This window comes from Vanellus vanellus (assembly GCF_965231255.1).
Source record: "Vanellus vanellus genome assembly, contig: HAP1_SCAFFOLD_34, whole genome shotgun sequence".
Lineage (NCBI taxonomy): Eukaryota > Metazoa > Chordata > Aves > Charadriiformes > Charadriidae > Vanellus > Vanellus vanellus.
Genome location: NW_028128340.1, coordinates 2,726,332 through 2,750,798, shown reverse-complemented (window position 1 = coordinate 2,750,798; position 24,467 = coordinate 2,726,332). Strand labels below are relative to the sequence as shown.

Sequence of the window (24,467 nt, the reverse complement as noted above, 5' to 3'; positions counted from 1 at the left end):
GGTTTATAGTTCTGTCATCCCAGGTAGCAACCCCAGACTCCTCCAGGGAAGACACCCAATATGATTTTTCTCTCTTGACAGTGGTCCATCCTGCGGGATCTACCCAGAATTCCTCCCAGGCGTCTCCCGCAGAGTTTTCTCCAGTGCTTTAGGGCCCTGTGATCCCGGGTAGCAACCCCAGACTCCTCTACGGAAGATACCCGAGATAATTTCTCTCCTTGGACAATGCTCCATCTTCTGGGAAGCATCCGAAACTCCTTGCAGGTATGTCACTGAGTTTTTATTCCGGTGTTTTGGGGCCCTGTGATCCCGGGTAGCAACCCCAGACTCCTCCAGGGAAGATAACCGAGATGATTTTTCTCCTGGGACAAAGCTCCATCTTCTGGGATGCATATGAAATTCCTCCCAGGCATCTCCCAGACATTTTTCCTGTGGTTTGGGTCCCTGTAATCCCGGGTAGCAACCCCAGACTCCTCCAGGGAAGATACCCGAGATGATTTTTCTCCTTGGACAAAGCTCCATCCTCTGGGAAGCATCCGAGACTTGTGGCAGCTATGTCCCTGAGTCTTTTTCTCACGGTTTATGGTTCTGTCATCCCAGGTAGCAACCCCAGACTCCTCCAGGGAAGACACCCAAGTTGATTTTTCTCTCTTGACAGTGGTCCATCCTGCGGGATCTACCCAGAATTCCTCCCAGGCGTCTCCCGCAGAGTTTTCTCCAGTGCTTTAGGGCCCTGTGATCCCGGGTAGCAACCCCAGACTCCTCCAGGGAAGATACCCGAGATGATTTTTCTCCTTGGACAATGCTCCATCTTCTGGGATACATCTGAGATTCCTCCCAGGCGTCTCCCGCAGACATTTTTCCTGTGGTTTCGGTCCCTGTAATCCCGGGCAGCAACCCCAGACTCCTCCAGGGAAGGTACCCGAGATGATTTTTCTCCTTGGACAATGCTCCATCTTCTGGGATGCATCTGAGATTCCTCCCAGGCGTCTCCCGCAGACATTTTTCCTGTTGTTTGGGTCCCTGTAATCCCGGGTAGCAACCCCAGACTCCTCCAGGGAAGATACCCGAGATGATTTTTCTCCTTAGACAATGCTCCATTCTCTGGGAAGCATCCGAGACTCCTTGCAGGTATGTCCCTGAGTGTTTATTCCGGTGTTTTGGGGCCCTGTGATCCCGGGTAGCAACCCCAGACTCCTCCAGGGAAGATACCCGAGATGATTTTTCTCCTTGGACAATGCTCCATCTTCTGGGATGCATCTGAGATTCCTCCCAGGTGTCTCTAGCAAACATTTTTCCTGTGGGTTGGGTCCCTGTAATCCCGGGTAGCAACCCCAGACTCCTCCAGGGAAGATACCCGAGATGATTTTTCTCCTTGGACAAAGCTCCATCCTCTGGGATGCATCCGAGACTTGTGGCAGCTATGTCCCTGAGTCTTTTTTCTCACGGTTTATGGTTCTGTCATCCCAGGTAGCAACCCCAGACTCCTCCAGGGAAGACACCCAATATGATTTTTCTCTCTTGACAGTGGTCCATCCTGCGGGATCTACCCAGAATTCCTCCCAGGCGTCTCCTGCAGAGTTTTCTCTAGTGCTTTAGGGCCCTGTGATCCCGGGTAGCAACCCCAGACTCCTCCAGGGAAGATACCCGAGACGATTTTTCTCCTTGGACAATGCTCCATCTTCTGGGATACATCTGAGATTCCTCCCAGGCGTCTCCCGCAGACATTTTTCCTGTGGTTTCGGTCCCTGTAATCCCGGGTAGCAACCCCAGACTCCTCCAGGGAAGATACCCGAGACGATTTTTCTCCTTGGACAATGCTCCATCCTCTGGGAAGCATCCGAAACTCCTTGCAGGTATGTCCCTGAGTCTTTATTCCGGTGTTTTGGGGCCCTGTGATCCCGGGTAGCAACCCCAGACTCCTCCAGGGAAGATACCCGAGATGATTTTTCTCCTTGGACAAAGCTCCATCCTCTGGGCTGCATCCGAGACTTGTCGCAGCTATGTCCCTGAGTCTTTTTCTCACGGTTTATGGTTCTTTCATCCCAGGTAGCAACCCCAGACTCCTCCAGGGAAGACACCCAGTATGATTTTTCTCTCTTGACAGTGGTCCGTCCTGCGGGATCTACCCAGAATTCCTCCCAGGCGTCTCCCGCAGAGTTTTCTCCAGTGCTTTAGGGCCCTGTGATCCCGGGTAGCAACCCCAGACTCCTCCAGGGAAGATACCCGAGATGATTTTTCTCCTTGGACAATGCTCCATCCTCTGGGAAGCATCCGAGACTCCTTACAGCTTTGTCCCTGAGTGTTTATTCCAGTGCTTTAGGGCCCTGTGATCCCGGGTAGCAACCCCAGACTCCTCCAGGGAAGACACCCGAGGTGATTTTTCTCCTTGGACAATGCTCCATCCTCTGGGATGCATCTGAGATTCCTCCCAGGCGTATCCCGCAGACATTTTTCCCGTGGTTTGGGTCCCTTTAATCCCGGGTAGCAACCCCAGACTCCTCCAGGAAGATATCCGGGATCATTTTTCTCCTTGGACAATGCTCCATCCTCTGGGATGCATCCGAGACTTGTCGCAGCTATGTCCCTGAGTCTTTTTTCTCACGGTTTATGGTTCTGTCATCCCAGGTAGCAACCCCAGACTCCTCCAGGGAAGACACCCAATATGATTTTTCTCTCTTGACAGTGGTCCATCCTGCGGGATCTACCCAGAATTCCTCCCAGGCGTCTCCCTCAGAGTTTTCTCCAGTGCTTTAGGGCCCTGTGATCCCGGCTAGCAACCCCAGACTCCTCCAGGGAAGATACCCGAGATGATTTTTCTCCTTGGACAATGCTCCATCCTCTGGGAAGCATCCGAGACTCCTTCCAGGTATGTCCCTGAGTCTTTATTCCGGTGGTTTAGCGCCCTGTCATCCTGGGTAGCAACCCCAGACTCCTCCAGGGAAGATACCCGAGATGATTTTTCTCCTTGGACAAAGCTCCTTCCTTTGGGAAGCATCCGAGACTCCTTGCAGGTATGTCCCTGAGTGTTTATTCCGGTGTTTTGGGGCCCTGTGATCCCGGGTAGCAACCCCAGACTCCTCCAGGGAAGATACCTGAGATGATTTTTCTCCTGGGACAAAGCTCCATCTTCTGGGATGCATATGAGATTCCTCCCAGGCATGTGGCAGACATTTTTCCTGTGGTTTGGGTCCCTGTAATCCCGGGTAGCAACCCCAGACTCCTCCAGGGAAGATACCCGAGATGATTTTTCTCCTTGGACAATGCTCCATCCTCTGGGAAGCATCCGAGACTCCTTACAGCTTTGTCCCTGAGTGTTTATTCCAGTGCTTTAGGGCCCTGTGATCTCGGGTAGCAACCCCAGACTCCTCCAGGGAAGACACCCGAGGTGATTTTTCTCCTTGGACAATGCTCCATCTTCTGGGATGCATCTGAGATTCCTCCCAGGCGTCTCCCGCAGACATTTTTCCCGTGGTTTGGGTCCCTTTAATCCCGGGTAGCAACCCCAGACTCCTCCAGGAAAGATATCCGGGATCATTTTTCTCCTTGGACAATGCTCCATCCTCTGCGATGCATCCGAGACTTGTCGCAGCTATGTCCCTGAGTCTTTTTCTCACGGTTTATGGTTCTGTCATCCCAGGTAGCAACCCCAGACTCCTCCAGGGAAGACACCCAATATGATTTTTCTCTCTTGACAGTGGTCCATCCTGCGGGATCTACCCAGAATTCCTCCCAGGCGTCTCCCGCAGAGTTTTCTCCAGTGCTTTAGGGCCCTGTGATCCCGGGTAGCAACCCCAGACTCCTCCAGGGAAGATACCCGAGATGATTTTTCTTCTTGGACAATGCTCCATCCTCTGGGAAGCATCCAAGACTCCTTGCAGCTTTTTCCCTGAGTGTTTATTCCGGTGCTTTTGGGCCCTGTCATCCCGGGTAGCAACCCCAGACTCCTCCGTGGAAGATACCCAAGTTGATTTTTCTCCTTGGACTATTGTCCATCCTGCGGGATGCACCCGAGACTCCTCCCAGCTCTGTTTCTGAGTGTTTTCTTCCTGGGGTTTAGGGCCCTGTGATCCCGGGTAGCAACCCCAGACTCCTCCAGGGAAGATACCCGAGATGATTTTTCTCTTTGGACAATGCTCCATCCTCTGGGATGCATCTGAGATTCCTCCCAGGCGTCTCCCGCAGACATTTTTCCTGTGGTTTGGGTCCCTGTCATCCCGGGTAGCAACCCCAGACTCCTCCAGGGAAGATACCCGAGATGATTTTTCTCCTTGGACAAAGCTCCATCCTCTGGGAAGCATCCGAGACTCCTTGCAGGTATGTCCCTGAGTGTTTATTACGGTGTTTTGGGGCCCTGTGATCCCGGGTAGCAACCCCAGACTCCTCCAGGGAAGATACCCGAGATGATTTTTCTCCTGGGACAAAGCTCCATCTTCTGGGATGCATATGAGATTCCTCCCAGGCATCTCCCAGACATTTTTCCTGTGGTTTGGGTCCCTGTAATCCCGGGTAGCAACCCCAGACTCCTCCAGGGTAGATACCCGAGATGATTTTTCTCCTTGGACAATGCTCCATCCTCTGGGAAGCATCCGAGACTCCTTACAGCTTTGTCCCTGAGTGTTTATTCCAGTGCTTTAGGGCCCTGTGATCCCGGGTAGCAACCCCAGACTCCTCTAGGGAAGATACCCGAGATAATTTTTCTTCTTGGACAATGCTCCATCCTCTGGGAAGCATCCGAAACTCCTTGCAGGTATGTTCCTGAGTTTTTATTCCGGTGTTTTGGGGCCCTGTGATCCCGGGTAGCAACCCCAGACTCCTCCAGGGAAGATACCCGAGATGATTTTTCTCCTTGGACAAAGCTCCATCCTCTGGGATGCATCCGAGACTTGTCACAGCTATGTCCCTGAGTCTTTTTCTCACGGTTTATGGTTCTGTCATCCCAGATAGCAACCCCAGACTCCTCCAGGGAAGACACCCAATATGATTTTTCTCTCTTGACAGTGGTCCATCCTGCGGGATCTACCCAGAATTCCTCCCAGGCGTCTCCCGCAGAGTTTTCTCTAGTGCTTTAGGGCCCTGTAATCCCGGGTAGCAACCCCAGACTCCTCCAGGGTAGATACCCGAGATGATTTTTCTCCTTGGACAATGCTCCATCCTCTGGGAAGCATCCGAAACTCCTTGCAGGTATGTCACTGAGTTTTTATTCCGGTGTTTTGGGGCCCTGTGATCCCGGGTAGCAACCCCAGACTCCTCCAGGGAAGACACCCGAGGTGATTTTTCTCCTTGGACAATGCTCCATCTTCTGGGATGCATCTGAGATTCCTCCCAGGCGTCTCCCGCAGACATTTTTCCCGTGGTTTGGGTCCCTTTAATCCCGGGTAGCAACCCCAGACTCCTCCAGGAAAGATATCCGGGATCATTTTTCTCCTTGGACAATGCTCCATCCTCTGCGATGCATCCGAGACTTGTCGCAGCTATGTCCCTGAGTCTTTTTCTCACGGTTTATGGTTCTGTCATCCCAGGTAGCAACCCCAGACTCCTCCAGGGAAGACACCCAATATGATTTTTCTCTCTTGACAGTGGTCCATCCTGCGGGATCTACCCAGAATTCCTCCCAGGCGTCTCCCGCAGAGTTTTCTCCAGTGCTTTAGGGCCCTGTGATCCCGGGTAGCAACCCCAGACTCCTCCAGGGAAGATACCCGAGATGATTTTTCTCCTGGGACAAAGCTCCATCTTCTGGGATGCATATGAGATTCCTCCCAGGCATCTCCCAGACATTTTTCCTGTGGTTTGGGTCCCTGTAATCCCGGGTAGCAACCCCAGACTCCTCCAGGGAAGATACCCGAGATGATTTTTCTCCTTGGACAATGCTCCATCCTCTGGGATGCATCCGAGACTTGTGGCAGCTATGTCCCTGAGTCTTTTTCTCACGGTTTATGGTTCTGTCATCCCAGGTAGCAACCCCAGACTCCTCCATGGAAGACACCCAATATGATTTTTCTCTCTTGACAGTGGTCCATCCTGCGGGATCTACCCAGAATTCCTCCCAGGCGTCTCCCGCAGAGTTTTCTCCAGTGCTTTAGGGCCCTGTGATCCCGGGTAGCAACCCCAGACTCCTCTACGGAAGATACCCGAGATAATTTCTCTCCTTGGACAATGCTCCATCCTCTGGGAAGCATCCGAAACTCCTTGCAGGTATGTCACTGAGTTTTTATTCCGGTGTTTTGGGGCCCTGTGATCCCGGGTAGCAACCCCAGACTCCTCCAGGGAAGATACCCGAGATGATTTTTCTCCTTGGACAAAGCTCCATCCTCTGGGCTGCATCCGAGACTTGTCGCAGCTATGTCCCTGAGTCTTTTTCTCACGGTTTATGGTTCTGTCATCCCAGGTAGCAACCCCAGACTCCTCCAGGGAAGACACCCAATATGATTTTTCTCTCTTGACAGTGGTCCATCCTGCGGGATCTACCCAGAATTCCTCCCAGGCGTCTCCTGCAGAGTTTTCTCTAGTGCTTTAGGGCCCTGTGATCCCGGGTAGCAACCCCAGACTCCTCCAGGGAAGATACCCGAGATGATTTTTCTCCTTGGACAATGCTCCATCCTCTGGGAAGCATCCAAGACTCCTTGCAGCTTTTTCCCTGAGTGTTTATTCCGGTGCTTTTGGGCCCTGTCATCCCGGGTAGCAACCCCAGACTCCTCCGTGGAAGATACCCAAGTTGATTTTTCTCCTTCGACTATTGTCCATCCTGCGGGATGCACCCGAGACTCCTCCCAGCTCTGTTTCTGAGTGTTTTCTTCCTGGGGTTTAGGGCCCTGTGATCCCGGGTAGCAATCCCAGACTCCTCCAGGGAAGATACCCGAGATGATTTTTCTCTTTGGACAATGCTCCATCCTCTGGGATGCATCTGAGATTCCTCCCAGGCGTCTCCCGCAGACATTTTTCCTGTGGTTTGGGTCCCTGTAATCCCGGGTAGCAACCCCAGACTCCTCCAGGAAAGATACCCGAGATGATTTTTCTCCTTGGACAATGCTCCATCTTCTGGGATGCATCTGAGATTCCTCCCAGGCATCTCCCGCAGACATTTTTCCTGTGGTTTGGGTCCCTGTAATCCCGGGTAGCAACCCCAGACTCCTCCAGGGAATATACCCGAGATGATTTTTCTCCTTGGACAATGCTCCATCCTCTGGGAAGCATCCGAGACTCCTTCCAGGTATGTCCCTGAGTCTTTATTCCGGTGGTTTAGCGCCCTGTCATCCTGGGTAGCAATCCCAGACTCCTCCAGGGAAGATACCCGAGATGATTTTTCTCCTTGGACAAAGCTCCATCCTCTGGGAAGCATCCGAGACTCCTTGCAGGTATGTCCCTGAGTGTTTATTACGGTGTTTTGGGGCCCTGTGATCCCGGGTAGCAACCCCAGACTCCTCCAGGGAAGATACCCGAGATGATTTTTCTCCTGGGACAAAGCTCCATCTTCTGGGATGCATATGAGATTCCTCCCAGGCATCTCCCAGACATTTTTCCTGTGGTTTGGGTCCCTGTAATCCCGGGTAGCAACCCCAGACTCCTCCAGGGAAGATACCCGAGATGATTTTTCTCCTTGGACAAAGCTCCATCCTCTGGGAAGCATCCGAGACTTGTGGCAGCTATGTCCCTGAGTCTTTTTCTCACGGTTTATGGTTCTGTCATCCCAGGTAGCAACCCCAGACTCCTCCAGGGAAGACACCCAATATGATTTTTCTCTCTTGACAGTGGTCCATCCTGCGGGATCTACCCAGAATTCCTCCCAGGCGTCTCCCGCAGAGTTTTCTCCAGTGCTTTAGGGCCCTGTGATCCCGGGTAGCAACCCCAGACTCCTCCAGGGAAGATACCCGAGATGATTTTTCTCTTTGGACAATGCTCCATCCTCTGGGATGCATCTGAGATTCCTCCCAGGCGTCTCCCAGACATTTTTCCTGTGGTTTGGTTCCCTGTAATCCCGGGTAGCAACCCCAGACTCCTCCAGGAAAGATACCCGAGATGATTTTTCTCCTTGGACAATGCTCCATCTTCTGGGATGCATCTGAGATTCCACCCAGGCGTCTCCCGCAGACATTTTTCCTGTGTTTTTGGGTCCCTGTAATCCCGGGTAGCAACCCCAGACTCCTCCAGGGAAGATACCCGAGATGATTTTTCTCCTTGGACAAAGCTCCATCCTCTGGGAAGCATCCGAGACTCCTTGCAGGTATGTCCCTGATTGTTTATTCCGGTGTTTTGGGGCCCTGTGATCCCGGGTAGAAAACCCAGACTCCTCCAGGGAAGATATCCGAGATGATTTTTCTCCTTGGACAATGCTCCATCCTCTGGGAAGCATCCGAGACTCCTTGCAGCTTTGTCCCTGAGTGTTTATTCCAGTGCTTTAGGGCCCTGTAATCCCGGGTAGCAACCCCAGACTCCTCCAGGAAAGATACCTGAGATGATTTTTCTCCTTGGACAATGCTCCATCTTCTGGGATGCATCTGAGATTCCTCCCAGGCGTCTCCCACAGACATTTTTCCTGTGGTTTCGGTCCCTGTAATCCCGGGTAGCAACCCCAGACTCCTCCAGGGAAGATACCCGAGATGATTTTTCTCCTTAGACAATGCTCCATTCTCTGGGAAGCATCCGAGACTCCTTGCAGGTATGTCCCTGAGTGTTTATTCCGGTGTTTTGGGGCCCTGTGATCCCGGGTAGCAACCCCAGACTCCTCCAGGGAAGATACCCGAGATGATTTTTCTCCTTGGACAAAGCTCCATCCTCTGGGATGCATCCGAGACTTGTGGCAGCTATGTCCCTGAGTCTTTTTCTCACGGTTTATGGTTCTGTCATCCCAGGTAGCATCCCCAGACTCCTCCAGGGAAGACACCCAATATGATTTTTCTCTCTTGACAGTGGTCCATCCTGCGGGATCTACCCAGAATTCCTCCCAGGCGTCTCCCTCAGAGTTTTCTCCAGTGCTTTAGGGCCCTGTGATCCCGGGTAGCAACCCCAGACTCCTCCAGGGAAGATACCCGAGATGATTTTTCTCCTTGGACAATGCTCCATCTTCTGGGATACATCTGAGATTCCTCCCAGGCGTCTCCCGCAGACATTTTTCCTGTGGTTTCGGTCCCTGTAATCCCGGGTAGCAACCCCAGACTCCTCCAGGGATGATACCCGAGATGATTTTTCTCCTTGGACAATGCTCCATCTTCTGGGATGCATCTGAGATTCCTCCCAGGCGTCTCCCGCAAACATTTTTCCTGTGGTTTGGGTCCCTGTAATCCCGGGTAGCAACCCCAGACTCCTCCAGGGAAGATACCCGAGACGATTTTTCTCCTTGGACAAAGCTCCATCCTCTGGGATGCATCCGAGACTTGTCGCAGCTATGTCCCTGAGTCTTTTTCTCACGGTTTATGTTTCTGTCATCCCAGGTAGCAACCCCAGACTCCTCCAGGGAAGACACCCAATATGATTTTTCTCTCTTGACAGTGGTCCATCCTGCGGGATCTACCCAGAATTCCTCCCAGGCGTCTCCCGCAGAGTTTTCTCCAGTGCTTTAGGGCCCTGTGATCCCGGGTAGCAACCCCAGACTCCTCTAGGGAAGATACCCGAGATAATTTTTCTCCTTGGACAATGCTCCATCCTCTGGGAAGCATCCGAAACTCCTTGCAGGTATGTCCCTGAGTCTTTATTCCGGTGGTTTAGCGCCCTGTGATCCCGGGTAGCAACCCCAGACTCCTCCAGGGAAGATACCCGAGATGATTTTTCTCCTTGGACAATGCTCCATCTTCTGGCATGCATCTGAGATTCCTCCCAAGTGTCTCCCGCAGACATTTTTCCTGTGGTTTTGGTCCCTGTAATCCCGGGTAGCAACCCCAGACTCCTCCAGGAAAGATACCCGGGATGATTTTTCTCCTTGGACAATGCTCTATACTCTGGGATGCATCCGAGACTTGTCGCAGCTATGTCTCTGAGTCTTTTTTCTCACGGTTTATGGTTCTGTCATCCCAGGTAGCAACCCCAGACTCCTCCAGGGAAGACACCCAATATGATTTTTCTCTCTTGACAGTGGTCCATCCTGCGGGATCTACCCAGAACTCCTCCCAGGCGTCTCCCGCAGAGTTTTCTCCAGTGCTTTAGGGCCCTGTGATCCCGGGTAGCAACCCCAGACTCCTCCAGGGAAGATACCCGAGATGATTTTTCTCCTTGGACAATGCTCCATCCTCTGGGAAGCATCCGAGTCTCCTTGCAGGTATGTCCCTGAGTATTTATTCCGGTGCTTTGGGCCCTGTCATCCCGGGTAGCAACCCCAGACTCCTCCAGGGAAGATACCCAAGTTGATTTTTCTCCTTGGACTATTGTCCATCCTGCGGGATGCACCCGAGACTCCTCCCAGCTCTGTTTCTGAGTGTTTTCTTCCAGTGGTTTAGCACCATGTGATCCCGGGTAGCAACCCCAGACTCCTCCAGGGAAGATACCCGAGATGATTTTTCTCCTTGGACAATGCTCCATCCTCTGGGAAGCATCCGAGACTCCTTGCAGGTATATCCCTGAGTCTTTAGTCCGGTGGTTTAGCGCCCTGTGATCCCGGGTAGCAACCCCAGACTCCTCCAGGAAAGATACCCGAGATGATTTTTCTCCTTGGACAATGCTCCATCCTCTGGGAAGCATCCGAGACTCCTTGCAGGTATGTCCCTGAGCCTTTATTCCGGTGGTTTAGCGCCCTGTGATCCCGGGTAGCAACCCCAGACTCCTCCAGGGAAGATACCCGAGATGATTTTTCTCCTTGGACAATGCTCCATCTTCTGGGATGCATCTGAGATTCCTCCCAGGCGTCTCCCACAGACATTTTTCCTGTGGTTTGTGTCCCTGTAATCCCGGGTAGCAACCCCAGACTCCTCCAGGGAAGATACCCGAGATGACTTTTCTCTCTTGACAGTGGTCCATCCTGCGGGATCTACCCAGAACTCCTCCCAGGCGTCTCCCTCAGAGTTTTCTCCAGTGCTTTAGGGCCCTGTGATCCCGGCTAGCAACCCCAGACTCCTCTAGGGAAGATACCCGAGATAATTTTTCTGCTTGGACAATGCTCCATCCTCTGGGAAGCATCCGAGACTCCTTGTAGGTATGTCCCTGAGTGTTTATTCCGGTGTTTTGGGGCCCTGTGATCCCGGGTTGCAACCCCAGACTCCTCCAGGGTAGATACCTGAGATGATTTTTCTCCTTGGACAAAGGTCCATCTTCTGGGATGCATATGAGATTCCTCCCAGGCATCTCCCACAGACATTTTTCCTGTGGTTTGGGTCCCTGTAATCCCGGGTAGCAACCCCAGACTCCTCCAGGGAAGATTCCCAAGGTGATTTTTCTCCTTGGACTATTGTCCATCCTGCGGGATGCACCCGAGACTCCTCCCAGCTCTCTTCCTGAGTGCTTTCTTCCTGGGGTTTAGGGCCCTGTGATCCCGGGTAGCAACCCCAGACTCCTCCAGGGAAGATACCCAATATGATTTTTCTCTCTTGATAGTGGTCCATACTGCGGGATCTACCCAGAACTCCTCCCAGGCGTGTCCCGCAATGTTTTCTCCAATGCTTTAGGGCCCTGTGATCCCGGGTAGCAACCCCAGACTCCTCCAGGGAAGATACCTGAGATGATTTTTCTCCTTGGACAATGTTCCATCCTCTGGGTTTCACCCGAGAATCCTTCCAGGCTTCTGTTGTTGTCTTTTGTCATGTATTTGAGGGGCCTTAGATCCCTGTAGGACCTCCAGACTCTCCAAAGGGAGATACCTGTGATGGTTTTTTCTCATTGGGAAGTAACCTATCATGTTTTTTCTCTTTTAGGCAAAGCTTTTTACCCCGCAAAAAACCCATGGCTCCTTCCAGGCATCTCCCAGAGACTTTTGATCTCTAGTTGAGGGACCTGATATCACAGGTAGCTACCAAGACTCCTCCAAGGAAGCTTCCTTCTGTTTTGCCAATAGGTCTCTGTTCCTGGATCCATCCAACCCTCCCATTAGCGTTAGGTTAGGGTGTGCGTTCTGTATGAGAATCCCACAGCTCCAGGGACACGTGGCTGGAAAAGGTATGTCGAGGAGGGAACGGCATTGCACCAACATCACTCCCTTGACACTGTCATGGTGTGCTCCCCCTCCCCGCCTTCCAACCTGACCTTTATCTCCCGTGACCCTGCCCAAGCACTAACACCCGTGGTGGTCACAATGGGCACGTGTACTTGTGATGGCTGCCCCCGGCTCGATGTGGTTTCGGGGAAACACATAACACCACAGTAGCCAAGGGCTAACTTGAGCAGTGCTGGTACTGTGGCCAATATGCAGATATGACTATAGGTCAGTCATCTCACCCACATCAATAGTGAACAGCCCAAGAGCCCTTTGAGCTCCCCTGCACGCCAGGATCTCCCCATGAGCGGGGACGCCTCTCAAGGTTACTCCTTGAGCTTCACAGATTCTTTGCCGCAACAGATCCTCAGTCAGTGACTAATAGCACGCGAAACTGTGAAATCTTAGCTAAGTGATAGAAAGGATTGATTGCACATATATAATCCCTTAGACATAAACCGTTGACCCAGTCTGGGACCAGGATTGGATCCAGCTGCACCCAGACTCCTCTCTGAGAAGGAGGTTAGAAAGCAAGGGGCTCCTTTCCGAACCTCAGCCCAACAGGAGGGTCTCCCTGGCAGTTCTGCCTGACCCTGTCCTCCATGCAGGAAATAACCAAGTGTACCTTGCCATCGAATCCTGCTAAAGCACTGTCGCATTTACTCTCAAACTTTGTTAAATCCCTGTTTTGTATCAATAAACGTGTCGCTGCTTCTCTCTACGAGTGAAGTGCATCGCTCCATCCGCAACAGACACCTCTCTCCTCTGGGCCACCCGTGCTGCTGGGGACCTCAGCCTCAGCCCACGCTGCCATTAGCTGCCTGTCAAAGCGCTGCTACGGGATGGTGAAGGCAGGAACAGCTTTCCATCCTTGCTCCTTTTGTGTAGGAGCAGTCGCTGGATGTTTTCCATTTTGGAGCGGGGCTCTGGCGAGTGTGGGAGAGAGTGTTGGGATCGTTACGGTGCAAGGAAAGCGCAGAGCCCCAGTGTTGGTCGGGCTGTGAAAGTGCTGCCGAGGGATAGTGAGGGCAAGCAGTCTAATATGACCGAATTGAATGAAACAATCCAGGAATTCTTTACTTACAGAATCTCACTTGGATACAGCCCACACTAAGGGATGCTGGACTAAATTCACACTCCTTTTCTTTGGAGGAATTCTGAAAGGAAAAGGAACCAAAGAACTGTTACACAATGTAAAATTCTATTGTACAGGAGAAGTTTATTTGTTTGCTTGCTTTAAGAACTAAAGGCGGTTTCAAACCCTAAAAATGCAAGATAACCAAAGTACAGAACGAGATACCCGAGCTAAACAAAAGACATCTCTCTCGTCTGTGCTATCGCCTAGCAGCCAACTACTCCCCTCGATAAATATCACCGTCAGGAGGAGCCCAATTTGACCTCTCCCTGAATGGCAGCTGGACTGCACGCCAGGCGACTCTCCCCGTGGGCAGGGGCGACTCTCAAGGTTAGAGATTCCTTACCTGAGACTGAGAGCCTTCCTCACCCAAGGGGAGAGATGCCTTAGCTGCGGCAGATCCTCAGTAAGTGACTGAGAGCGTGCTGAATTAGTACTAATGAGACATTACTAATCCATGCAGCTACTCAATATTATTGCAAACATTGTATAGATAATTCCGTTAGACATAAGCTGTTCTCCAAGTTTGAGACCGGGGCTCCATAAGGAGTTTAGAAGGCAAGGGGATCCACTCTGAACCTCGTGACTCAATGGGAGGGTCTTCCTTACTCTGCGTCTCCAGTCCCCGTGTGAATCAGCCTAACCTGCTTCTAACTCAGTTTTCCTTTGTATGTTTTTTCCAAGCGGTAGGTAATCATAGAATGGGCTGGGTCGTCTTCAATTGGATCTGGTTGCTCAGAGCCCCATCCAACCTGACCTGGAATGTTTCCAGGTATGGGCCATCTCCCACCTCTTTGGGCAACCTGGGCCAGTGTCTCCCCACCCTCATCATCAAAAAACATAATCTTCCCAGATGCCCCATCCCTGCTTATTGCAGGGGGTTGGACTCAACAACCTCTAAAGGTCCCTTCCAACCCAAATGATTCTATGACACTGTGATTTCACTGATGTTTCCCTGTTGGCTTCTGTTCCGTCAGAAGCCCCTGGCTCATCTCCATAAGACTCCGAGTGTGCTGCACCCAGCACGTCTCAGACCAACAGGCTGAGGGTCCTCGCTGGCGCCCCGTCCCCCTGACCTTAGCATGTTCCCGCAGCTTGTCATGGGCAAGCCTGATCCTATCCCTGACCCCTTCAAGCCTGATCCTGTCCCTGACCCCTTCAAGTCTAGTTTAAAGCTCTGCCAATGAGCCCCACTGGCTCCTGAGCAAAGACCCTCTTCCCCCTTTCAGAAAGCTCAATCCCATCTGACCCCAGCAGGCCTTGCACCATGGAGGCCGCCCTATTTGTGCAAAAAAAACGAAAATTGTGGTGGTGACAGCAGCCACGGAGCCAGGTATTAAGAGACAAGGTCCGTCTGTTCCTTCCAGTGTCGCTGTGCATAACTGGAAGGAGAGAGGAAAAATAGCCGGCGCTCCAGATTCCCTTACCACCCATCCCAAGGCCCTGAAGTCTCTCCGGATCGCCCTCGGACTACGCATTGTGGCTTCGTGGCCACCCACAGGGAAGAGCAGCGCTGGGCAATAGTCCGAGGGCTGTACCAGGCCGGGAAGTTTCCTAGTGACGTCCTTAACCCGGGCCCAGGGGGGCAGCAGACTTCCCCAAGAGGAGGGTCTGCCCGGTGAGTCAGGGGTATGCGATAGAGACAATAACACATTGTGCACTGATTGACTAGCAGTGATTCATAACCTAAAGGACAGGCCTGATAAAAATGGGCGAAGCAAGAAGTCTTGAGATTGCCAAGGACAGCTCCTGATAACGAATAAGAGTGTGCCTTGAAAAGCGGCTGAAACCAACCCTGCGGTCTGGACAAAGACCAAAGAAGAACTGAGTCTGCGCAAGGACAAAGAGTTACTTGCGGTGATGAAGAGGAATCATCAGCCTTCATGGTCACGACCCTCAGCGGCCACCACCAGGAGGCATTGCGCAAGCGCAGTTGGGAGGAGTTTATGGAAATGACTTCTTAGAGCTAATTTTAATACGAAGTGGGGAGAGGTTATGCATATGTATAGGCGTATTGGGAAATCTTATGATTATGTAATTAAGAACTATATATATTTGAGAAGGCCGCTGCATTGGGCGCGCACGATTGTGGTGGGGCGACCCCCCGTGCTGCCCAGCGCTGAATAAATATACCCACTTTACAACCTTCTCAGTTGTGGAGTCTCTGGAGTTTCGTTTCCGCATGTCACCGGCAGATCCGGTCCTCTGTTCCCGTCCCCGTCTCCGGGAGGGCAGAGCGTGGCTCCAGCGGCCCCTCTCTCTCTCGCTCACGCTCCCGGCTGCTCCTCAGCCTTTCTCCTTCCCCCCCGGCTCTGCCGCCAGGCCGAGCGCACCGTCCCCCTGCTCCCCCCTCACGCTGCGCTGCTCTCCGCCGCGGAGCGGGCCGGCCCCGGAGCGGCTCCCTCGGCCACCGGCCGCTCCCTCCGCTGCGGCGCGTTTGAGCCTCCCGCCGTTGCCCGGGCAACGCCCAGGTCTCGCCAGCGGCTGTGGCGAGAGGTACCGGCTGCCGCTCGGCTCCGCTCGGCAACACTCGGCCCCGCTCGGATCGGCTCGTCATCTCGCGGCCCCTCTCGGCCGGTCAGGGCCGTCCCCGAGCGCGGCGGCGGGGCCGGGCTGGCGCAGGGCGGGCAGAGGAGCGGCGGGCGGAGGGGCCGAGCCGCCCCGGGAGGCGGCCGCGGGGCGCTCCCCTCCTGCGCTGCCCCGAGGTCCCGGCCGGTCCGGGGCAGCCGCTCGGTGTCCCTCGGGTCCCCGCTGTCCGGGCGTCGGGGCAGCCCCGGGGCTGGGCTGGGGCCGGCTCCGTCCCGGCGGCCATCCCCCTTTGGCGGGGCAGCCGGCGGGGGGCACGGCCGGACCCTCCTGCCTGCCCCGGGCCCCGCCGCACGGGCTCTGTGCCGCACACACCGTCCCGTCCGTACCCGCCCTCTCCCCCGCTGGGAGGGCGGTGGGGCCACCGCGGGGCGGGCAGAGCCCTGTGGGGCTGCGCCCGGGAGTCACCGAGCGCCGCAGGTTGCCCGATGCGGAGCGAAAGAAGCCCGAGGGGCCGCCCAGAGCAGCCCCCGCAGCGCAGCGCAGCGCAGCGGCACAGGCAGCGGCAGGAGGGGCAGCCCCCGGCCGGGGGAGCCCCCGTCGGGGCGGGTAAGTAGCACAGCCACGTCTGCGCAAGAGGAGCAACGCAGAAGCCTTTTCCCGCCCCGACTGCTCCCGCCAGCGAGCTCGGGGCCGGTGGCACTGACGGCGGCAGCCAGGAGCATCGGGCCCCGAGTCACCGGTGCCGACAGCACAGGCGCCGCTGGAGGCGTCCGCCTCTTCCCGCCCCGACGGGATGCCGAGGGCAAGAGCGGGAAGAGGCCCCCAGACGCAGCCCCGCTGCCTTGCTGCGGCTCCTCTGCTTCCAGTACCTTTCCCTTTCCTTCCACAAGGCCGCCGTATCTTCACCATCTTGACTTTTTTCATGCTGGGAAGCAGAGGCCCGGCTCATACTAGAAACCTCTGCTGCTTCTTGGAGGGAATGAGTGTTTTCTGCCGGGGTAAGACTGATTAAAGACTGATTAAAATAACACCAAGTTCCAAGTTGCTGCTTCTTTTATTAGAATCCCATAGAACAGTTTTTCAAAGGCACATTGCCACTTTGTGACACGCAAGGATCAAAATCTTAAAGCTTGTTGCTCTTTTCCCCAAAACTCTAGGTTGTGCAGAAAAACACATTCCAACCCAACACCTTCAGTACATCAATTTGGAAACATAAACAAAGTAGCATTTCACTTAAAGCATTCACTAGCTGAGACAAGCCATGTGAAAAGCAGAGTTACACAAGAAACAATACCACCAAATAGTCACACTACAAGTTTACCTTTCCACAACAATCAGTGCTTCCAGGTCAGTTCTTTCCACCAAAAAGATGCTGGAGTGGCAAAAAGATGATGCTGGGGAAACAACAAGAGCACGTTACACTGCCAGTCCTTCTCTGAGAATTGTAATGACAAGGCCATTTCTGGCCACCGGAAAGACACAACCCCAGCACAAAACAGACAGGGAAAGACTGAAAAAATAGAGACAACATAAAGAATAACTGGTGCACGGTGATGTTAATTTCAGTTTGCAATGGTGTCTTCAGGAGTGTTATGATTTGAGAGACCCATAACAATTTGTTGTCATTTAGACAATCATTCTATCACCTGATGACCCCTCCCCACCCGGGAAAGGGAAATTGGGAAAAACAAGAAAACCCGAGAGCTGAAGTATAAACAGATTTAATAGAATAAGATTAGATAATTAACATTAACAGCACTAAAGAACTGATATTGATCCCAACACCAATACAGAATATGCAAAGATTATACTCGGCCAATTCTATCAGTAGGAAGCTGTGCACTCCCAGCAGTGGACAGCAAATGTGGGACACTGCGAGCACTACGGCTTCAGGAGGAAGGGAAGGCCTCAGGGCTCCGGCACCAGGGCACGAAGTTCTCAGGATGGCAGCCATCAAGGGAGAGAGAGCACTTCGCAGCAAGCTTTCTAATTTATAATGAGTGTGACGCTGATGGTATGAAATAATCCTGTTGGCCAGCTTGGGTCAAGTGCCCGGGTCTCGCTCCTCCTCATCCCTGCACCTGGCTAGCTCGAAAACACTGAGACCTTGAGACCCACACACCATAGCTGGCTGTAAAGTAAATATTTTCACAAATTCAGACACTGGAGTCTTCTGAAAGTGCAGTTTTCCCAAGTGTTAGAAGAGAAATTAGTCCTGTGTCTCTCAAACCAGGACACCCGCCTACTTGTTTTTCGGCACATGGGAACAGCCTGCTCCTGTGCCTTTAAGACTTCTTTCTTGAAGTATGTCCATCCTTCCTGGACTCCTGTATCCATCAGGGCATCCTCCCAAGGGATTCTGTCTAGCAGTCTTCTGAATAGATTAAAATTTGCCCTCCAGAAATCTAAGGTGGCAGTTTTGTTAACCTTTCTCCTATATAATAGAGTAGATATTTTTTTTAGAGTAGGTTTTTATTTTGAACTCCTTCGATATACATAAATGAATGCTCATTTATCAACATAGATTAAAATAAGGGCTTTTTCTCCATTTCAGTGCCTCACACACACATTCACAGGTTTTAATGGTATTTAATCCCCCCATGAACTTCCAGACATTTTGGGGCTGTGACCCACCTCTTTTGGAGCGACCCCCGCATGACCCTCCCCATCCCCCACTCCCCTGCTCCTCCACCGCAGCACTGCCCCCCGCCCCCCACCCCCCACCCCCGGTGACCTTGGGCTGCCCCAAATGACACCATCGCCCACTCTGACACACACAGAGCCCCACTCGCAGCCTCGAGTGCGGTTTCGGCCGGCTGGCGGCGCGGGGCACGCGGGAGTTGTAGTCCCCGTGCCATTCCCTTGGGGTGCGCATCCGCACGACGCCTCACGCCGTCCCCGCTGTACCGCGCTGCCCGGGGCAGAGCCGCTAGGGCTCGGGAGTGGAACGGGCGGAGCGTGGTGCCGGCGCGTGTTCGTGTGGTGTCTGTGGACGCAGAAACTCCCCCGTGCACCAGGGACCATTGTGCAACAGAAGCATTGGTGCTCACGGAACCCCCACCCTGCACCAGGGGTGATTGTGCAACACAACGGCGGGTGTGCACAGAGGCGCCCTGTGTACCAGGAACACTCGTGTGAGCCTGACTCCGGCACCGCTGCGCGGGACAACGCGGATCCACCGTGCAACTCGCACGTGCACAGAGCCCCGTGCTGGGCAGGGGGCAGATCTGGAGTAGGTTCCCCCCCCAAAAAAAAACATGCAGAGGAAGGTTGGGGATCTGCAGAAACACCTTTTTTTTCTTTTTTTAAATAGGGAGAATACACCTCCCCATCTGCTTCCAACCCCCCCTGCCACCACAGAGGCACTGGGGACAAGGATGCTTTGGGGGTCACCAGCCACCCAGGGGGGGCCACTCATCCTGTAGCAGCGGGTCAGGGTGTCCCCATGACCCTTTCCCGGTCCCTCAGGGGGTGACACCCGTCACAGGACCCCATCACAGCTCACGTGTGGTGTCGGCATCAGCTTGTCCGGCAGTGCAGAGCTCAGCATTGTGGCAGCTGAGGGCAAAGAGGCGGCCAACAGCCAGCAGTGCGACAGCTGCGCAGACACCGAACATGCTCCTGATGCCTGTCTGATGGTTGCTGTCATGGAGAGCCAGTAGATCCAGACAGGCCAGTAAGTTCAAGGGGAGGCAAAACCAGTTCATCACCCCCAGGTCATCCTTCTCAGGCACTACTTTCCATCAGAGCAAACCAATGGCTGGGAAGTAGAGCCCACAGTAGAGTTCAATGAGGAGGAAGTTGAGGAAGGACTCAGCAGGGCTCCTGGCTGGGCTTGGTGGAGAAGGCAAGCATGAAAAGGCAGAAGACCAGGAGGCTGGCAAGGGAGAGGAGGTGGACAGGCTGGAGGTGGTACCTCTGGGAGATGGCCAGGTGATACAGTGGGAAGCTGATGCCCACGGGAGTGCCATGGGGATCCAGGACAGGGGTCCAGAGGAAGATGAAGATGTAGATAACACTTTCAAAAGGAGTCTGGATGGCACCCAGGAGAAGGATGTGCCAGTTGGAGAGGAGGCACTTCAAACCATTGCCACAGGTTTTGGAGATAGCTCATTAATTCCCATAGTTTTCATTCCAATTTTTCATGGCAAAGACCCCTGACAGCACCGGGAGAGGGATGGAGACCATGAATAGAGCCACCAGGCTCAACCTACATGTCCCGCAGGAACGCTGGCACACCTCCAGGAGCCGGACAGGAGCAATGCCGGGGGATAAGGCCCAGGGCGGTGGCACTCCGAGCTGCTGAAGGCACCCAGGTCTGAGCTCTGCAGAGGCCGCTGGCACCGGGCTGTGCAGGAGGCGTTGGCTCGGGCCTCCCAGGGCCTCTCTGAGGGGAGAGCAGGGGCTGACCCATGCCGGGCATGGCCACCTCGGAGCCATGGCACAACCAGTCCCAGCTGGTCCCAGCCGGTCACGGGCGTGGGCATCACCACGGCGACTGCCAGCGCTTTGTGATGGGGGCACTGCATCATGCCCAGCAGCCATTGTGACATGGGTGGCCACAGTGACCGTGGGGTATAGAAGGGGCCAGAGCCCTGGGGTGCCCACTCCCAGGAGAGCACCTGCCTCAGGAGGCAGCATCTCCCCTGGGTGCCCACGGCGGCTCTACGGCACAGGACGCCGAAGACGCCCATGGACAGAGAGGCGAATATGCCATCTCAGCCCAACAAGGGGCTGCTGAGCCTGCGGAAGAGGCGCCAGGTGAGGGATAGGGCAGGAGGGAGAGGCTGCTGGTGGGACGGGGCCACACTGAGCTGCCTTGGTGCCGAGGCCGGGCTGGGTGGCACTCTGGGGGCCACTGTGCCAAGGCAGCCACCTCCATCCCATGCCTTCTCCTTCTTCTGCCCGCAGGTGGGCCAGAGGCCACCAACGCCAGCGCCGCAGGGCAGGCAGAGCCCAGCCTCGTCCCTCCACGGGGTCAGGCTGCCAGAGCTGCCCTGCCCAGAGAGCTTGCAGGCCGCTGGGAGTCGCCACGCACAGGTAGGGAACCTGCGAGAGACGGGGCTGAATGTTTTCCCGACCCTGGGGAGCTGCCAACGGGCAGGTGGGAGGTGCAGGAGAGGACAGGCGGGCTCGGCCCCTGTAGCAAGCTGGACCCCCTGTGCCATGCCCATCAGGCTGCCTGGGCATGCCGGGGATGCTCCTGCGGGGACCAGCCCTCTCCCAGCCGGCTGTGGGAACAGGGCGGCAGCTGCCTGTGGGGCTGAGCGCTGCCCTGGGGGCTGGCGGGGGAGCCCAGACACAGGAGCTCTTCCAGCTGTTACAAGGGGGGCAAGGGCCACCGTCTCACAGCCTCTCTCCTCAGCTTCTTTTGCAGACAGACAGCGTGGCACACATGGAGGCACTGCCCTGCAACCGGATGGTACTGCCCAGCATCGTGGAGAAACTGGAGACTCTGCCCGGGCGGGCAGCGGCACCCAGATACGCACCCGCAGCTCGGCTACCAGCAGCTGACAGCACCCGCTGCAGGCTGCCTGCTCTGCCAGCAGCACCCGCTGCACCTTCTGCCGGGGCATGGGACACGGCCAGCAGCAGTGCAGCCATCAGACACCCACAGCCAGTCCCACCTCCTCGGGGCACCTGCAGTGAGCGGGGCAGACCTGCGAGGGTCAGGAGATTCAGGCCTGCCACGCAGAGCCCTGCGGCCTATACACCAGCTGTGAAGGGGACAGCTCCGTGCCTCACCAGTGAGGTCCCAGGCAAGGTTTTCCGTGGGAGCTGGAGTCACAGCCAGCAGGCAGTGGCACCGTGGGACTGGGCACGTAACAGGGCCCTGTCAATAACAGCAAGAACAGACGAGGTCCAGGTGTCAATGGGAGCAAGGCTCCTGCAGCTCAGCTCTCGCCTGATCCCCATGCATGGGGGGGACACTGATGCTGCCATCAGGGGCCCTGCACCAGCTGCCCGGGGACAGCATATGAGGCCGGGGTGCTGGGGACACGCAGCGGAGCACAACCCAGCAATGTGGGCGATGTGGATCAGGTGCGACCTCTACAAGCGATCACCGGGGGTGCACCACCAGGCTTCCGCAGAGCATGTGGACATCCTATCCATCAAGATGCAGGCTCCGGAGGAGCTGGGGAGGAGCTTCCTGGCCCGCACCGGGCACAGTCTGGCCCAGCTCAGGAATGCCAGCCTGCAGTGTCAGCGGGACTGCCCAGAGGAAAAGGCCTTGGCCGAGGAGGAGTGTCAGAACGACAGTGACAAAGAGCTGACCCAGGGGGAAGACATCAACATCCCCAGCATCTGTGTCAACAACTCCTTGGTCCAGGAGCTCTTCCAGGATGCCCACTCTAGTCCCCAGGAGGGGCCTGGCTGGCCCAGCAGCATGGACACAGAGGGGACTGGAGACAGAGCTGGGGATCTGCAAAGTCCCAGCTATGGTCCCAGGGACATTGAACCAACAGCTTCTGGCCTGGCCGGAGCTCATGAGGAAGAGGGGCAGCACACACCACTCGCTCCTGTGGCACAAGAGGAGGCAGAGGAGCCAGCTTCTGCCTTTGGCGAGCAGGCCCCAGCAGCAGAGGCAAAGAGCCGGGCAGCTGCCCCACACAACCCCGCAGGCTACGAGGCAGCACTGCAGGACGCAGCCTGGTGCATTGTGAGGGAGGTTGTGGCCAGCGCTGTGCTTGTATTCCAACAAGAACAGGCAGCAAGAACACCGGCAGTACCTCAGGGCACCGAGGGTCCGGTGACCACAGAGGCTCATGGAGAGGACAGCACAGCTGTTGTCTCCCCGGCAGCGCAGGAGGATGAAGTGGCTGCTTCAGTGCTCCAAAACGCTCCGGCAGACGGCGCACCCCACTTTGCCCCAGCAGAAGAGGCAGAGAGCCAGGCACCTGCCCCGCACAGCCCCACAGCATATGAGGAGGCTCTGCAGGACGTTGCCTGGCACACTGTGCGGGAGGCCGTGGCTGGTGCTGTGCTTGTGATCCAGCAGGAGCAGGCACAGAGCGCGGACGCAGAGACGGCTGCGAGAACACCTGCAGCACACCAAGACACCGAGCGTCTCTTGGCTGCAGAGCCTCACGTAGAGGCCAGCACAGCCCCTCTCGCCCCAGCTGCAGACGACCAGGGAGGTGCAGCAGCTTCTCCCGTGGCTCAGGAACCTCAGCACCAGGTGAGCCAGGCGCACGTGGCCAGCACCGGGCATCCTGAGTTGCCAAAGGCAGGCGCAGCGCCCAGGCTGTGTGTAGCAGGGAGATGCCTGGTGCCCTCCAGGTCTCCCGCTGACATCCCCTCCCTCCCCTACCTCTGCTCTTGCTCTTCCCCTGCAGGCGCTCTCCGAGCATCCAGGCGGTGCACAGCCCTCCTGTGGCTGCAGGGACGTTCAGGAGGATGTCCCAGGTAGGTCCCTGAGCCGAGGGCAGGCCTGGCTGGGTGCTGCTCATCCCGGCGAGCAGCACCCAGGGCAGGTCGGCAGCACTGCACACACGGGGACTGGCCGTGCTGTGGCCACCCCTCCCTGGGGAACCGCATCGGTGGCAGGGGGCTGGCAGCGGCTTGCCCGTTGCCTGCCCAGCCCCTCACCTACAGCTCTCTGTTCCCCGCAGGCATCGTGGCCCTGCCACACACCCCGGCTCGACAGCGACGGCCCTCCTTCTTCAGGAGGGCGCTCAGGGCTCTGCGCAGGGCTTTCCGCTGTACCTGTATAGCAGGACAGAAAGAACAGTAGTGTCCTGCTGCCAGTGCCAGGTGGGTCCCCAGAGATGGCATCTGGCCCTGAGCCTGCACAGCATCCAGGCAACCGAAGGATGGGTGCATGGACAGCGCCCCAGACATTCATCTGCCCTGAGGACATCGTGCTGCCAGCCTCCGCTCGGCTATGGAGGCTTTCTGAGGCCAATAAAAGATGACAATTTTCCCCCAATGCTTGTCTGTGCCTGGCCCATCTCAGGAGAAAGATGGCTATTGACCAACACCCCCAGGTCCCTTTCTGCCAGGCAGCTTTCCAGCCACACTTCCCCAAGCCCGTAGCACTGCACGGGGTTGTCACCCAAGTGCAAGACCTGACACTTGGCCTTGTTGAAACTCATACCGTTGTCTGCAGCCCAGCCAGCCAGCCTGTCCAGATCCCTCTGTAGAGCCTTCCTACCCACCACTAGATCAACATTCCCACCCAACTTGGTGTCCTCTACAAACTTAGCGAGGCTGCACTCGATCCCCTCCTCCACATCGTTGATAAAGACATTAAACAGAACCGGCCCCAGCACCGAGCCCTGGGGAGCTAGGAGAGCACCCACCCGCCTTGTGCCCACGCAGCCTTACTTTGCCAATAATGAAGATGTTGGAGAGCCTGGTAGCAAAGCTATTGCCATTGGCATCCTTCACGTGACCCACGTCGAATGACCCGGGGTGTCTCTCCCGGTTGGTGATCACTCCAGTATGGCCCAAGTTGGCACGGAATACAGGTGTGAGAAGAGCTGGCACCAGGAGCTGTGGTGAAGGCCTTCCGCTTGGCTCCTTGAGGAGCACCACTGGAGAAGGGCAGCGACAGGGCCACACTGGCCCACGGAGCGGCCACCAGAGCACCTGGGGACACCTGTATGTCCCACAGGAACACTGGCACACTTCGAGGAGCCAAAGAGCTCTCTCTGGTCCCAAGACTCAAGCAACCCCTCCACCAGCTCA

General features: G+C 55.4%; 1 protein-coding gene across 1 annotated transcript in view; it reads left to right on the top strand.

Annotated features, from left to right (window-relative positions):
- Positions 1-23,174: 23,174 nt before the first annotated feature.
- Positions 23,175-24,467, top strand: part of LOC309684557 (electroneutral sodium bicarbonate exchanger 1-like) — a gene marked incomplete at both ends in the record, with an annotated part of 176,867 nt that continues 175,574 nt past the window's right edge. Inside the window, one exon of the mRNA XM_082500453.1 lies at positions 23,175-23,183. Within this exon, the coding sequence (XP_082356579.1) occupies positions 23,175-23,183 (9 nt within the window). The remainder of the gene's footprint in view (positions 23,184-24,467) is intronic.